The 16,928-nt window shown below is 49.1% G+C and overlaps 1 protein-coding gene and 1 non-coding gene across 11 annotated transcripts in view; both read left to right on the forward strand.

The window, feature by feature from the left end:
* Positions 1–16,928, forward strand: part of IFT140 (intraflagellar transport 140) — a 109,929-nt gene that overhangs the window by 28,642 nt on the left and 64,359 nt on the right. For all 10 annotated transcript variants that reach the window (XM_066275344.1, XM_066275345.1, XM_066275340.1 and 7 more), the window contains 4 exons: positions 5,807–6,010; positions 6,146–6,218; positions 8,222–8,313; positions 12,447–12,574. In XM_066275344.1, the coding sequence (XP_066131441.1) occupies positions 5,807–6,010; positions 6,146–6,218; positions 8,222–8,313; positions 12,447–12,574 (497 nt within the window). The remainder of the gene's footprint in view (positions 1–5,806; positions 6,011–6,145; positions 6,219–8,221; positions 8,314–12,446; positions 12,575–16,928) is intronic.
* On the forward strand, positions 14,210–14,285 carry TRNAI-GAU (transfer RNA isoleucine (anticodon GAU)). The gene has a single exon. It is a non-coding gene; the product is annotated as a tRNA-Ile (tRNA).

Here is a 16,928-nt window from a genome sequence, read left to right on the forward strand (position 1 = left end):
ACAGCCGCTCTGAGGTGTTTTCCCCGGTGCTCTCTGGTAAACGGGCCTGCTGCTGAGCTTCTTTTCACGGAGCTACCAGCCTTCTCTAAGTGCTTACCACTCAAACACCTCCACTGTTTGCAAGAGTGTCCTTAAGCTTGAATGTACCTATATTGTGGTTCAAATGAAGTCACTTCCTCTGGGGAGTGCTTCAGAGCTCTCTGTTCTTATGGAGAGCCTCTCCCTCTGGTCTTCTCAGATGGCCTCTCCCAGCATGGATGTTTGCCCAGTCTTCTCAGACTAACATGCCTGTGAGCAGGGGCTGGTGGAAGGAGGGGGCCTCCACCTTTCTGCCCCACTTACCTGGAATAGGCCTCTATCACACAGAGCCAGGGAAATGAGAAGTGCTGGTGGTTAGCCCCTCCCAGGGACACGCTGTTGCCCTCAACTGGAAACTGGAGGAGAGAGAGCCTCCATCATGTCCACTTGGGTGGAGCATCAGTAATGCTGAGTTGGGGGCAGGAGGAGGGGAGCAGAGGGGCTCAGCTCCCACAGACTCTGCTGCTCTTACTAGAATTAATAGACTTCTTGAATAAGTGTTTTCCTTCATTTGCTTTTTGCTCAATTTCCAGAGAATTAGGTGGGGGTTTTTTTTCCATAATTTTTACCAGTTATACCTGTTATGTACTCAGGGCTCTTCACCCTACCTTCCTGGAAGTTGTCTCTGATCTGCTCTATGTAAAACTCTCAAATTAAAACTTATTTAATCTGGGCCCTGGCTCAGTGGTAGAGAGTTGGCCCAGTGTGTGGATGTCCCAGGTTCAATTCCCAATCAGGGCACACAAGAGAAAGGATCATTTGCTTCTCAATCCTTCCCCCTCCTATTTCTCTCTCTCTGTCTTCCCCTTCTCCCACAGCCTTCTCAGTTGGCTTGAGTGAGTTGGCCCCAGGTGCTAAGGATGGCTCCCTGGAGCCTCTGCCTCAGGTGCTAAAAATAGCTTAGTTGCCAAGCAATGGCCATAGATGGACAGAGCATCTCCCTGTAGGGGGTTTGCTGTGTGGATCCTGGTTGGGGCACATGTGGGAGTTTCTGTGTCTCCCCTCCTCTCACTTTCTTTAAAAAAAGTTACTTAATCCTATGGGTTCGATTCCCAGCCAGGACACACAGGAGAAGCACCTATCTGCTTCTCCACCCTTCCCCCTCTCCTTTCTCTCTGTCTCTCTCTTCCCCTCCTGCAGCCAAGGCTCCATTGGAGCCCAGGCTCTGAGGATGGCTCCATGGCCTCTACCTCAGGTGCTAGAATGGCTCTGGTTGCAATGGAGCAATGCCCCAAATGGACAGAGCATCGCCCCCTAGTGGGAGTGCCGGGAGGACCCTGGTATGGCGCATGCGGAAATCTGTCTCTCTGCCTCCCTGCTTCTCACTTCAGAAAAATACAAAAAAAAAGCTACTTAATCCTATACTAGTCTGGAGAGAAAAATTTATGTAGTAAATAGTTTAGGGATACCTTATAGCAATTTTGGGAATTATTTTCAGATCCTCCTCTCGGGCCATATACAAAAATAGCTTATCAATGAATTAGCATTTTAAATATTTGAGAAATTAAGAAAGAATAACTGGCTAAAAATAGCATAGAATATTATCAGATCTGTAGAGAGAATATAATTCTCTCAGATTTGAAGTAATAAAAGTTGCAAAACAACGGTTAACAAATTTGAGTGCATAAAAATTTATTTCATGCGCCCTGGCCGGTTGGCTCAGCGGTAGAGCGTCGGCCTAGCGTGCGGAGGACCCGGGTTCGATTCCCAGACAGGGCACACGGGAGAAGCGCCCATTTGCTTCTCCACCCTTCCGCCGCGCTTTCCTCTCTGTCTCTCTCTTTCCCTCCCGCAGCCAAGGCTCCATTGGAGCAAAGATGGCCCGGGCGCTGGGGATGGCTCTGTGGCCTCTGCCTCAGGCGCTAGAGTAGCTCTGGTCGCAACATGGCGTCGCCCAGGATGGGCAGAGCATCGCCCCCTGGTGGGCAGAGCGTAGCCCCATGGTGGGCGTGCCGGGTGGATCCCGGTCGGGCGCATGCGGGAGTCTGTCTGACTATCTCTCCCTGTTTCCAGCTTCAGAAAAATGAAAAAAAAAAATTATTTCATGCTGGGTAATGGAGAACAAGACTAGAACTGAAGGAACATCTGAGCTCTGAAACGCTGTATCCTGATCCTCAGGGCCTATTGTTTAATATGAAGTTGACGTGGAACTCTTTTGTTGTTTTTGCTTTTCTGTGGGAAGAGGGAATCTTTACACAGCTTTTTTTTTTTATGGCTTATCTTTAGTGATATCTTAGAATAAAAGACAGAATAAAACTGACATTTATAAGTAAAATACTAAGTGGGCTCTCCCTGAAGCCATCCACTCCTTTCTTCCCTCTCAGGCGTGTGTCTTTACTTTTCTCTACTCAACTCTAAGGGTCCCTGCAACACTTGCAACCAGGGAGCGCTGAGCAGTGGCAGCTCATCCCAGGCTAACCCCCTGAACCTGTATCCAGAGCCCCCTTTTCTCTGACCTTTCAGTGTGCTGATGGCAGCTCACCTTGGCTCACTTCGGTCACTGTGACTTTTTCTTCTCAGCGAGTCCATGCAGCCCTGCATGGCCCACTTCTTCCCTATGATGTTTCTAGAGAGCCAGAGCAGAGCACTCCCTCGGCCCTCTCCCGTTGCTTCTTCTACTCTAAGCCCTTCTTTTTCTTTTTCTTTTTCTTTTTTTTTTTTTTTTGTTTTTTACAGGGACAGAGAGACAGTCAGATAGAGGGATAGATAGGGACAGACAAGACAGAGAGAAATGAGAAGCATCAATCAGTTTTTCGTTGCGACACCTTAGTTGTTCACTGATTGCTTTCTCATATGTGCCTTGACCGTGGGCCTTCAGCAGACCGAGTAACCCCTTGCTCGAGCCAGCGACCTTGGGTCCAAGCTGGTGAGCTTTTGCTCAAACCAGATGAGCCCGTGCTCAAGCTGGCAACCTCGGGGTCTCGAACCTGGGTTCTTCCTCATCCCAGTCTGACACTCTATCCACTGCGCCACTGCCTGGTCAGGCTCTAAGCCCTTCTTTTGTTTCACTGTGCCCAACTTTAATAATCATACTCTCAAAATAAAAAGAACAAGAAAAATATTAAGAACTTTAATGGAAAAAATTATAGAGATAATTTACCAAAAAGTAGTTAGTAGGATACATGAAAAAACATGTGTACCCTCACTGGTAATGAAAGAAATATCATTTAAAATAATAGAATGAGCTGCATGGACTTTTTTTTTTTTATGGCAGAGACAGTCAGAGAGAGGGATAGATAGGGACAGACAGACAGGAACTGAGAGAGAGATGAGAAATATCAATTCTTTGTTGCAGTTCCTTAGTTGTTCATTGATTGATTTCTCATATGTGCCTTGACTGGGGGGCTACAGCAGACTGAGTGACCCCTTGCTCGAGCCAGCGACCCTGGCCCCAAGCTGGTGAGCCTTGCTCAAACCAGATGAGCCCGCGCTCAAGCTGGCGACATTGTGGTCTCGAACCTAGGTCCTCCGCATCCCAGTCCAACGCTCTATCCACTGCGCCACCGCCTGGTCAGGCATGCACGGACTTTCTTAAAGGACATAAAAAGAAAGCTGAGTAATCATTAGACATTATCATTTTCCTCAAAGAGAAGCCTCAATCTTGGAAAAGTGTCATTTCTTCCCAAATAAATTTACAACTTACATGTAGATAACAGTAAAAATAATGATTTTTTCTTGGGAGAAGTCAACACAATAATTCTTAACTCATGTTGGAGAGCAAATGGCCAAGAAAAAACTTTATAAACAATCAGAACAGGCCTTGGCTGGTTGGCTCAGTGGTAGAGCATCTGCCAGGCATGTGGATGTGCCAGGTTCGATTTCCGATCAGGGCACACAGGAGAAGCACCCATCTGCTTCTCTCTATCCCTCCCCCCCTCGCTTTTCTCCCTCTCTCCCTTCCACTCTCTCTCTCTCTCTCTTTCTCTCTTTCTCTCTTTCTCCCCCTCCTACAGACATGGCTTGATTGGAGTGAGTTGGCCCTGAGCACTGAGAATGGCTCCATGGCCTTCGCCTCAGGCACTAAGAAGAGCCTGGTTGCTGAGCAATGGAGTGACACCCGAGATGCGCAGTGCATTGCCCCATAGTGTGCTTTCTGGGTGGATGCCGGTCAGAGCGCATGCGAGAGTTTGTCTCTCTGTCTCCCTTCCTCTCACTGAATAAAAAAAAAAAACAATCAGAACAGCCTGACTGGTTGTGGTGCAGTGGATAAAGCATCGACCCAGAATGCTGAGATCACCAGTTGGAAGCCCTGAGGTATCTGGCTCTGAGTCTAGGGTTGTCAGTGTGGAGCCACTGGCTTAAGCGGGGAGCATTGTCCACACCATCTCAAAGCTTGTCAGCTTGAGCCCAAAGGCCTCTGGCACGAAAAGCCCAAGGTCACTGGCTTGAGCAAAGGGACAATGGCTCGGCCCCAGTCAAGTCACATATAAAAAGCAATCAGATGCACAACTAAAGTGGAAGTAACCACATGTTGATGCTTCTCATCCTCTTTCTCTTTTCATGTCTCTCAAAAAAAAAATAAAAACAATCAGAACATTTCTGTATAATATATCAGATTATATCTCAAAACTATAGAAATTAAAACTGGTTTCTCAAGAGTGGACAAATGTATTGATGGAATGGAATAGGAATTTCCAGAAACACGCTCCAGATTTCGAAGTTTAATATGAAATTATGAATGTGCCATTCCATATTACCAGATGAAAGCTATATAATTTAATTCATTATGTTATGTTAAGTTTGCTATGTATTTTTAAGAATAAACATCTCTAAATTGTTTTTCAAATTTTTTTAAGTGAGAGGAAGGGAGATAGTGAGATAGACTCCCACATGCACCCTGGCCAGGATCCACCTGGCAACCCCTGTCTAGGACTGATGTTCAAATCAACCAAACTATTTTTAGCACCTGAGGCTGACACTTGGACCAACGAGCTATCTTCAACACCCAGGGCCATTGCTAGAACCAGTTAAGCCACTGGTGATGGGAGGAGAAGAGAGAGAAGGGAGAGAGGGAAGGGAAGGGAAGAAGATGGTCGCTTCTCCTTTGTGCCTGACCAGGAATTCAACCTGGGACATCCATACGCCAGGCTGATGCTCTAGCCACTGAGCAAACCAGCCAGGCCTAAACATCCCTAAATTAACATCAGAAAAGGAAATTATAGAAGATATTCAATCAGTCAGAACAGACATTAGTTAGGTATTTACCTGCTGTATCACAACTCTGTCAGTATTTTTTTTTTTTGAGAGAGAGAGAGGGAGAGACAAGACAGGAAGGGTCAGAGATGAGAAGCATCAACTCATAGTTGTGGCACCTTAGTTGTTCATTGATTACTTTCTCATATGTGCCTTGACCAGGGGGCTACAGGAGAGTGAGTGACCCCTTGCTCAAGCCAGTGACCATAGGGTCATGTCTATGATCCCGCGCTCAAGCCGGTGAGCCTGCGCTCAAGCCAGCAACCTTGGGGTTTTGAACCTGGGTCCTCCGCGTCCCAGGCTGATGCTCTCTGGCCACTGTGCCATTGCTTGGTCAGTCATCTGTGTCAGTATTTTAAAATCTTTCTACAAAGTGCACATTTTACACTTACAAAAATTTTTTAAAAATTTTTTAACAACAGAAAGAAATAGTGTTTGGAAACTGTTTATGAGCCATCATATGTGTAATGCTTTCCTGACCATAGCTCTCCTTTGTTCACACGCTCGGTTCTCTCCCTCCAACGTGGAAATGAAGTGGGGCTCCAGGAAGAACCTTCTGGCAGTGAACAACATCAGCTCTGTGGTGATCCTCAGCGAGCAGGCCATGCTGTCGCACTTCCACCAGCAGGTGGCCGTGGTGCAGATTTCCCCGAGTTTACTCAGTGTGTCCTTCCTGTCCACGGGGGTAACACACAGCCTGCGCACAGACATGCACATCAGCGGAGTGTTTGCCACCAAGGTATCTGCGAGGTGACCCGTGGGGTCGGTTGGGGCCTTCCATGTAGACAAAAGACCTGGTCAGTTGTATGGTCATTGGGGATGGTAAGGGGCCCAAGTAGGAGGTTGCTTTTTAATTTCATGATCTTTTTTTTAGGATGCTATTGCTGTTTGGAATGGAAAACAGGTGGTGATTTTTGAGCCTTCTGGAACCACATTACGAAATGCAGGTGGGAGTCTCCCCGACCCCCTTCCCCAGCAGAAGGGACTCAAAGCACCCTGCCTTATTTTCTCACCACCTAGTGGGGAGGGGAGGAGTGCCGATACTGTGGTGCGGGCCATGGGGCGACCCTCAGATGGGTTGTCGTGCCTGGGCCTGTGCTCACAGAGTCAGTGCTGCCGCTCCGCACTCAGGGCTCCTGGGCCTCCCTATTGAAGGCAGTCAAGATGGTAGAGAAGCACAGCTGGATCTGGGGCCAGCAAGCCCTCACAGACTCCAGGACAGCGAAACCACTCAGAAATAAGGCTGCATGAGCGCAAACCACCACAGTGCTTTCCAGGGGACCGCTTGCTACACACCCACTTTTGAACTACATCCAGACCTCACAAAGCAGTAAGCCTGTGGCATGTGGACCAGGGCCCCCCCTGAAAATCTCAGGGTGGATCATCAGAGATGCTTCCTCACTCTCGGATACTTCTCTGTGTCCCATTCCTCTCTGTGTCACGGGGCTGCGTGTCCCTCCACTCTTCATGCCTGTATGAGTGTCCCGAGGCTGCACAAACTGAGGGGCTTACACAGACACTCACTGTCTCATAGTGGTAGAGGTCAGAAAGCCAAATCAGTTCCTCTGGGCCAAAATGAAGGGGTCAACAGGGCCACACGCCCTCCCAAGCTCTAGGGAAGAATCTATTTCAACAGCTTTTGGTGGCTGTTAGCAATGCTTGGTTTAGGGTCACATCATTTCAGTGTCTGCCTCCACTCTCACATTGTTCCTGTCTGAAATCTATCTCCCTCTGAATAGTGACACTTTTTTTTTTTTTTCAGAGACAGAGAGTCAGAGAGAGGGATAGACAGGGACAGACAGACAGGAACAGAGAGATGAGAAGCGTCAATCATCAGTTTTTCGTTGCAACACCTTAGTTGTTCATTGATTGCTTTCTCATATGTGCCTTGACGGTGGGCCTTCAGCAGGCCGAGTAACCCCTTGCTCGAGCCAGCGACCTTGGGTCCAAGCTGGTGAGCTTTTGCTCAAACCAGATGTGCCCGCTCAAGCTGGAGACCTCAGGGTCTCAAACCTGGGTCCTCCGCATCCCAGTCCGATGCTCTATCCACTGCGCCACCACCCGGTCAGGCTAATAGTGACGCTTTTGATTACATTTACTGCCCACCTGGATAATCCAGGATACTCTCCCCAGCTCAAGACCTTATTATCCTTGGCCTTATCAACTAAAAATCACAGATTCTGGGGATGAGAGCACAATATCTTTGGAGGATAGCTTCCAGCACGAGGACCATCAAGACCTGCTCCTCAGCTAGCTCAGTGCTTACGGTCAGCCGTCCTGACCTCAGCCCTCCCCTCACAGGCCTGGCCATTGCAGTCCCCCAGGGTGATCCCTCCGTGTGCCCACTCGGGATGTTTCTGCTGCTTATTACCTCTCTCCTGCATATTGTTCTGCTTTTCTTCCTCTCTCATGTCTGTTGCTGAAATTCTCTTCTAACATATTTCTTGCTCTGCTTTTTGTTGTGCTGGTAATTCACTGCTTTTTCTCTCTCCTGGTGTAGACCCCCTAGGGGCAAGGATGAACTTGTTGTCTACCCAGTAAGACAGACAGCACAGCAGGTCCTGAAATAGTTTGTCTTGTGTGTGTAACCATCTCGCTAACCAAATAACCTGTCTAGAGACAGCGCGTGCAGCCTCCCAAGTTCCACATGAGCAGGTGCTTACTTAACCAGTGTGCCATCAGAGGTGCTGTGCTGCCTGGTGGGAGAGGAGAGACACCGCTATTGAGTGGTGCAGGGCCAGCTTGCACTAATAAGGGGTGTCACTGCCAGCTTGGCTTTGGGCACTTCCCTGCCCCCACAGCCTCGGTTTCCTCATCTGCAACATGCAGCTCCCTCCCAGAGCCGGTAGGAGGTCAGAGGTGAATTAGGGAGCTTGCATGACAATGCCTCTTTAACTCTGAGGAAGGACGAATGTTCAGCTGCTGCTCCCATGTTTCTCTTCCACTTTAGGTGCCTTTCTGTGTGAGTCTCCAGTGTTAGCCATGCATGAAGAGAGCGTTTACACAGTGGAACCAAATCGAGTTCAAGTCCGAACCTGGCAAGTAAGTCACTGCTCTGGAGCAAGTGTGCTCTGATGATAAAGACAATTAGGGCAGCCCCGGGCTGATGGCTTGATTAGTTAGAGCGTCTTCCAGTACACAGAGATGGCGGGTCCAGTCCCTGGTCAGAATACATACAGGAACAGATTGGTGTTTCTGTGTGCGTGTGTGTCTCTCTCTCCCTTCATCTCTCTCTAAAATTAATCATCATCATCATAATAATAAAAGACAATTAGGGCAAAGTTTAAAATGCTTATCTCTAAATCAAGTCAGAGCCTGCATATTGGCTTTCCCCGCCCACATCAGATTCCTCCCACCAGGAGCTTGGTTGTAAAAATGGATCTGGAATAGCTGCTCCATCTGTAACTGTGATACCTTCAGAAGTCAGGAGGCAGGGCAAGGGCCGTGTTCAGTGAAAAGGGCTAGATACTGGACCTTGAGTACATGGGTTATGAAATGGGAGGAAACGTTTGCTGAGCATATTGGGTGCTACGGAGCCGTTAGCTCAGGACATAATGTCCCCCTACATGGGCCTGCGGGGGAGGCCAGGGTGGGAGCAGTGCATGCCTTCAAGATGACAGACCTCTAACACACTGTTCTGTTCCCTCGTGATGTCCACAACATGCACCCCCCAGTGTTCTAATGAGACCCCCTTCCATGCTGGAACATAGGGCTCCACCCGCTCCGCCAGTGCCTTAACTGCTGTGCAATGAGGTGGCCTAGACTAGAGGAAGAGCAGTGACAGGCAGCCTGGGGAGGGCTCTTATGCAGAGTGGAGCTGAAGGAGGGGTAGTATCTGATGGACAGTGGTGGAGGCTGAGCCAGGGGACAGCCAAGTGGGGAGTGCAGCATGGGAACCATGGGCCAGTCTGAATATAGCGGGTGTTGGGAAGCCCAGGGGACAGGGTGCACTTTGGCTTGCTTTTTTCTTGTGTGTGTGTTTTCTTCTTGAAGATAACTTCTGAGTCAGGGTAGTGGGAAAGCCTAGGGGAGCAGACGAACAGAGAAGTCAAGTGATACCATTGGGACAGGTCTAAGGGCCTGCCAGGCAAGGTTGGGAGGGGAGGCCAGAGTGGGGGGAGGGACAAATCAGTTGGTGAGCAGTTGGTTGGTAGGTGGCAACAGAGAGGGAAGAATTGAGAGTGTTCTGATGCGCTGGCTGGATGGCTCGGTTGGTTGGAGCATTGTCCTGAGATATAGAGGTGGCTGGTTTGATCCCTGGCCGGGGCACATACAGAAACAGATTGAGGTTTCTGTCTCGCTCTCTCCCCTTTCCTTTCTCTGAATTCAATAAAACAAACAAACAAACAAGAATAAAAAGATAGAAAATTTTTTTTCTAATTTGAGAATCTGGGTTAGTTTTGATGCTTTAAGATGGACACTACAGAAGCAGTGCAGGTTTGGGGGGACAAGGTGCGACTTTGAGGTGCCTTGAACCCCATCAGGGACGTCAGAGCTAGTAGGAAATACAGGTTCTGGAGGTTGAGTCAGTGCTCTAAAGCAGTACATTTGGGGATTTGGAATACATTGACATAAAGGTGATAGTTGAACCAATGTAGATGCAAGATGAGTTCAAGTTTGTTTTTTTTGTTTTTGTTTTTTTCATTTTTCTGAAGCTGGAAACGGGGAGAGACAGTCAGACAGACTCCCGCATGCGCCCGACCGGGATCCACCCGGCACGCCCACCAGGGGCGACGCTCTGCCCACCAGGGGGCGATGCTCTGCCCATCCTGGGCGTCGCCATGCTGCGACCAGAGCCACTCCAGCGCCTGAGGTAGAGGCCACAGAGCCATCCCCAGCGCCCGGGCCATCTTTGCTCCAATGGAGCCTTGGCTGCGGGAGGGGAAGAGAGAGACAGAGAGGAAAGCGCGGCGGAGGGGTGGAGAAGCAAATGGGCGCTTCTCCTGTGTGCCCTGGCCGGGAATCGAACCCGGGTCCTCCGCACGCTAGGCCGACGCTCTACCGCTGAGCCAACCGGCCAGGGCGAGTTCAAGTTTGTACCCTGGGTAAACAATATATAAGGAGCCGCGGAGGAAGAGGTTTGGCGAGGGCCGCTGAGACCCATTCTGTCATCATTAATGGGTGGTCGTTGGCCCAGTCAGCAGCTGCCTGCGACTCTTCTTTTGATCGTATATTGAAGCAGCTGGTTGCTTGTTCCACAGCATTTATTAAGCACCTGCTAGGTACATCAAAAAGAGGATCAAGGATCAGGTTTTTGTTTCGAATTCCTTCTGCCCTGCCCCCTCTTCCAGCCATTTATCCCCAGCCCTGAATTTCCTAGACAGGCTACATAGGTTCTTGCCTCCTCACCTGCTCCTAGGGTCTCTCTGGTCAGTGTTATGAGTCCACTAAGCTCTGTTGGAACCCTCCCTGTTCTGCAGCTCACTCCGCCCTCTCCTGTGCACTAGAACTGTTCCTCCGCTGCCGCCTGGCCTCAGCCCTGCAACGCCCTCAGCCCTGCAATGCCCTCAGCCCTTAGCCCTGCAGTGCCCTCAGCCCTCAGCCCTGCAGTGCCCTCAGCCCTGCAATGCCCTCAGCCCTCAGCCCTGCAGTGCCCTCAGCCCTGCAATGCCCTCAGCCCTCAGCCCTGCAGTGACCTCAGCCCTGCAATACCCTCAGCCCTGCAGTGCCCTCAGCCCCGCAGTGCCCTCAGCCCTGCAATACCCTCAGCCCTCAGCCCCGCAGTGTCCTCAGCCCTGCAATGCCCTCAGCCCTGCAGTGCCCTCAGCCCCGCAGTGTCCTCAGCCCTGCAATGCCCTCAGCCCCGCAGTGCCCTCAGCCCCGCAGTGCCCTCAGCCCCGCAGTGCCCTCAGCCCTCAGCCCTGCAGTGCCCTCAGCTATGCACATCTGACTCGCCGCCCCTCTCGGAGCTCCCAGGGACATACAGCTCACTGTGGGAGTGCTCTTCTCCCAGCCTGGTGCTGTGCAGGTGCTGCCATTCCCGGGTCATTGGCCGAAGTGAGCCAGGGTCCTCTTCTAACTCAGAGGAGTAGGGTCAGTTGTATACAGGACATTCTGCAAAGCCTAAGCTCTGCTCAGGCCTGGCTGTGGTCAGTCTTATCAAAGTGCTGTTAAGAGTGACATTTAAGCCTGACCTGTGATGGCGCAGTGGGATAAAGCGTTGACCTGGAACACTGAGGTTGCCAGTTTGAAACCCCAGTTTGCCTGGTCAAGGAACATATGGGAGTTGATGCTTCCTGCTTCTCCCCCTTCCCCCCCTCCTCTCTGAAAATTGAATAAAGTGTTGTTTTTTAAAGTGACATTTAAAATTAAATACCATTTAAACGCTTAATTAATTATGAAATTACTTCATGGCTCAAACCCTCTAGAATCTTCCAGCTTCACTTTGAACAAAATCTAACTCTGCCTCTTTGGCCGGCTCTTTGCCTGCACTGATGCCACCCCGCATGGCCTCGGCTGGCTTACCCAACCTCAGTGCATGCCTCTCTCACTGCGGCTTGGCCCTCCCTGCTGCAGCGGCCTCGAGCCTCCTAGGCTGGCCCCTTCCAGCTCCAGTACATGCAACCGTAGTTTACTGCCCCCAGACAAGACTTATTTCTCAAACATTTATTGCAGTATGATATGCATGCATGAAAGCTGACATACGTGCATAAGTTTTATTGCAGCTCAGAGGTATTTCACAAATGGAACACACCCATGATGTAACTACCATCCCATCCGGTCACTGTCCTCCCCACCCAAGGGTGACCACTTATGTGACACCAGCAAGATTATTTATCAGAGGCCTTCACTTAAGACCTATGGCAACAAGACCTCCTGGATCAACTCAACAGATGGGATTGGTCATCTCACCACCCTTGGCACTTTGTCCTTTTAGCATCCTGTTACCTTTCCAGCACTTTGTCAGGTTGAGGTTACCTGTGCACTTGCTTGTTGACCTAGTTGCTGTCTGTCTCTCCTTTGGGGAAGCATGAGGGGTTCTCTGAGGGCAGAGCCCAGTGTTCCCTGTGTTGTGTTGGAATCTAGCAGAGTGCTGGCCACACACTGAGCCACCAGGAAACGTCTGAGCACGTGAGGGGCGCATACAAGATTCTCTGTAACTGATGTGTAGTCACGAAAGTGAAACGCTACACAAGCTGCTTTCCTGAGTTCCTTGTCCGTTTTCTTTTCCACAGGGGACTGTGAAACAACTCTTGCCATTCTCTGAGACAGAGGGGAACCCATGCTTCTTTGACATCTGCGGAAATTTCCTGGTTGTAGGGACAGACTTGTCTCACTTTAAAAGTTTTGATCTTTCCCGAAGGTACAGTTTTTGTCCAAATGAAAGTATTACATTTTAAAAATTAGGAGATAATGTGGTGGGTATAAAATACATAGGAGCTAGAAAACTCTGTTCTCATTTCAGCATTAATGTGCCACTTAATATTTTTAAACACCTATGTCTTGGCTTAAATTCTCAATCTTTGCATGATGGGGAATGGAGCGGTGCAGGGGAGGAAGGGGGCTTGAACGGTCGTGCACGGGGCTTTCTTAGCGTGACAAAACTTCAGTGTGGTAGATAAACAGTACTGTCTGTTTGTCAAAACCCATAGAACTTCACAGCAAAAGATGAGCCTTAGCTTGCCCGGTGGTGGCACAGTGGATGGAGCATCGGCCTGGGACATTAAGGTCCCAGGTTCAAAACCCCGAGGTCACCAGCTTGAGTGTAGGCTCATCTGGTTTGACTGCAGGCTCGCCTTAGTGTGTGCAAATTTTTAAAAAATATTTTAGGTTGGGGAATCCCAGAATGGAATACAGAAGGTGACAAAACAATCTACCTGTACTATAAAGATGTGAAACAGGCTCACTGGAGGGTGTGTGGCTGACCTGTGCCTCTTCGTGAATGAGGGGCGACTGTAAGACTAAAAGTGCAGGCACTTCGCACAGCAGGGTGCTCGGGCTCACAAACTTAACTCCCACAGGGGCGCGGGGTGATAACCTGGGAGGTACACTGAAAGTGAGCAGTGAAGTGAGTGGAGGGAGGGCGTTGGGCGCTGGGTCCTCCCTTTTTGGGTGGGAGGTTGCAGACAAGCATGGGAGGAGGCATGTGATCCCTGTGCTGATGGGTTAGAACGGGAGACACAAGTCTGAGGTTGTTTAACTTAATTATAGATATAGATGGCTACATGAAGATATTCGTACATACCTATCTACACACCAGTTAGTGCACACACATTTCCTCATTCTGTCAGCTGAGGGCTTAGAAGCAAGGACACTCCAAAAGCAATCAGCATGTCAGTGCCAAGACTGGGGTTTCTTTTTTTAAAAAATAATTTTATTTATTTCTTTTTCTTTTTTCCAAGTGAGAGGAGGGGAAATAGACAAACTCCCGCATGTGCCCCAACCGGATCCACCCGGGACCCCTCGTCTGGGGCCACTGCTCCAATCAACCAAGCTATCCTCAGTGCCCAGGGTGGACACTCAAACCAGTTGAGCTACTGCCTATGAGAGGGGAAGAGGGAGAAAAGGGGGAGAGTGGGGGAGGGGAGACGCAGATGGTTGCTTCTCTTGTGTGCTCTGACCAGGAATCAAACCTGGGGCATCCATATGCCAGGCCAACACTCTGTCCACTGAGCCAACTGGCCAGGGCTTTTTTATTTTTAAATTTTATTTATTGATTTTCGAGAGTGAAAGAGGCAGAGCGATCTGTTGCTATGTGTGCCCAACCAGGGATCAAACCCACAATCTTTGCATATCGGGATGATGCTCTAACCAACTGAACCAGACGGCCAGGGCCAGACTGGGGTTTCTAACAGCATCTCCAAAAAAAAGGAACCAAGGTCCTTAGAGAAATAGCTGGTTCTAGCACTGAGACAGGAAGTACACAAGATGAGCCTGGAGTAGCTTAAGTGCAAGAAAGTAAGAAAGTGCTAAAAAAAAAAAAAAAAAAAAAAAGGCGGCCCTGGCCAGTTGGCTCAGCGGTAGAGCGTCGGCCTGATGTGTGGGGGACCCGGGTTCGATTCCCGGCCAGGGCACATAGGAGAAGCGCCCATTTGCTTCTCTACCCCCCCCTTTCCTCTCTGTCTCTCTCCCCCTCCCGCAGCCAAGGCTCCATTGCAGCAAAGATGGCCCGGGCGCTGGGGATGGCTCCTTGGCCTCTGCCCCAGGCGCTAGAGTGGCTCTGGTCGCGGCAGAGCGGCACCCCGGAGGGGCAGAGCATCGCCCCCTGGTGGGCAGAGCGGCGCCCCTGGTGGGTGTGCTGGGTGGATCCCGGTCGGGCGCATGCGGGAGTCTGTCTGACTGTCTCTCCCCGATTCCAGCTTCAGAAAAATACAAAAAAAAAAAAAAAAAAAAAAGCTAAATACAATGATGGGGTTGAGGGGCATAGGATTCAATTGAAAGAGTTTCCATTGGCCAAAATTGGAGCAGTTAGAACAACAAAATAAATAGCATTGTATTAGTACCCAAAGGAGAAAATAAGTCCTGTGAACTATATAATATAAATTAGTAACTGGACCCTGAGGCCAATGCTCTCAGTAGATAGAGCATTGGCCTGGGATATGGACGTTCCAGGTTCAATTCCCGGTTGGGGCACACAGGAGATGCTTCTCCTCCCACCTTCCCTTTCTCTTCCTCTTCCCTCTCCTACAGCCAGTGGCTCGATTGGTTCAAGCATGGCCCCGGGTGCTGAGGATAGCTCCCTTGGAGCACATCAGCCTCAGTCACCAAAAATAGCACAGTACTCGAGCATTGGCCCTAGATGGGGTTGCTGGGTGGATCTGGTTGGGGTGCATGCAGGAGTCTCTCTCCTCACTATCTCCCCTCCTCTCACCAAAATAGAAAGAAAAAAAGAAAGAAAATATCAGTGATCAAATAAGCTAATTAATAGAAGAGCCTTGGCTGAATAGCTCAGTTGGTTAGAGCAGTGGTCCTCAACCTTTTCTGGGCCACAGACCCGTTTAATGTAAGAAAATATTTTCACGGACCAGCCTTTAGGGTGGGACAGATAAATGTGTAACGTGACCGAGACAAGCATCAAGAGTGAGTCTTAAACGGATGTAACAGAGGGAATCTGGTCATTTTTTAAAAATAAAACATCGTTCAGACTTAAATATAAATAAAATGGAAATAATGTAAGTTATTTATTCTTTCTCTGCAGACCAGTACCAAATGGCCCACGGACCAGTACCAGTCCGCGGCCTGGGGGTTGGAGACCACTGGGTTAGAGCATTGTCCTGAAGCACAGAGGTTGCTGGTTCAGTCCCCAGTCAGGGCACATACAGGAACAGATCAATATTCCTGTCTTTCTCTCTCTCTCTCTCTCTCTCCCTTCCTTTCTTGCTAAAATCAATAAATAAAAATTTATAAATAGATAAATAGAAGAAAGAAGAAAAATCACCTATACAGAAGAATTGCAAATGATTTCTGTAGATTTTCTCCCCTCGTGGAGGGGAGCATAACTGCACTTTGTAAGTGTGGGCTATACATAGTAACGTCCTTGCAAAGGGGATATTATGGGGAGGGGAAAGAGGAGTAACTTTACAGGCAGGACCCCACACAGGGGAAGCCAGAGTCAACATCACAGAGATGTTGCTGGCACAGACCCTGATGTGGTGAGATGACAATGGCATTGTACCTTTGGGGTCTTCTCCTAAAATCCACTTGTGAGAAAAACATCAGACACTTCCCAATTGGGGGTCAGGACACTCTACAGATCAGCTGACCAGTCCTCATCTAAATTACATAGGCGTTAAAAACAGGAGGCCAAGGCCCTGACCAGGTGGCTCAGTGTATGTAACGTCATTCCAGGGCACCGAGGTTGAAGGGGCAGTCCCAGTCAGGGCACGTAGGAGAAGCAACCAGTGAGCGCACAACTAAAGGGAACAACTAAGTGGAACAAGTTGATACCTCTCTCGCGCGCGCGCTTCTCTCAAATAAACTGAAAAATTAAAAATTATTTTTAAAAAGCAGGAGTTTAAGATGCGGCTCCAGCCCAGAGGAAACCTGAGGAGGCATGATGACCGAATGTCATGTGGGTCCTGGAGGGTTCCTGGGACTGAAAGGGTGTTAGGGAGGAACTGAGGAAAAGTGAATAAAGTAAATATATATATATTTATATACAATATATGTGTGTATATATATATAGTGATGAGCAAACCTAGGATTGTTTATATTGGTAAAAAAACTAGAACCAACTAAATGGGAGAAGTTAAGTAAATTTTTCTTTTTAAGATTTTATTTATTGATTTTCAGAGAAAGAGAGATGAAGAGAGAGAGGGAGCGAGATCTTAGTTGCTTCTCTTTCGTTGTTCACTGACTGCTTCTCGTGTGTGCCTTGACCGGGCAAGCCCAGGTTTTGAACTGTCGACCTCAGGGTTTCAGGTTGGCGCTCTACGCACTGTGCCACCACAGGTCAGGTGGAAGTTAAGTAAAGTTTAGTTCAGCCGTGTGATGGGAAACTGCAGTTGACTGCGTGGCTAGCAGTCCAGTTCTGAAAGGAAAGATCACAGTGCTGTAAGAGGAGATGCAAGGGGGGCAGAGGTTCTCAGAAGCTACTTTGGGTAAGAAGAGGAAAGGGGTAAAGTTCCGTATTCATATTTGCTGATAAGAACATGAGAACTTTAAAAACTCACCTGGGCCCTGGCCGGTTGGCTCAGTGGTAGAGCATCGGCCTGGCG

Source organism: Saccopteryx bilineata, chromosome 4 (genome assembly GCF_036850765.1).
Source record: "Saccopteryx bilineata isolate mSacBil1 chromosome 4, mSacBil1_pri_phased_curated, whole genome shotgun sequence".
NCBI lineage: Eukaryota > Metazoa > Chordata > Mammalia > Chiroptera > Emballonuridae > Saccopteryx > Saccopteryx bilineata.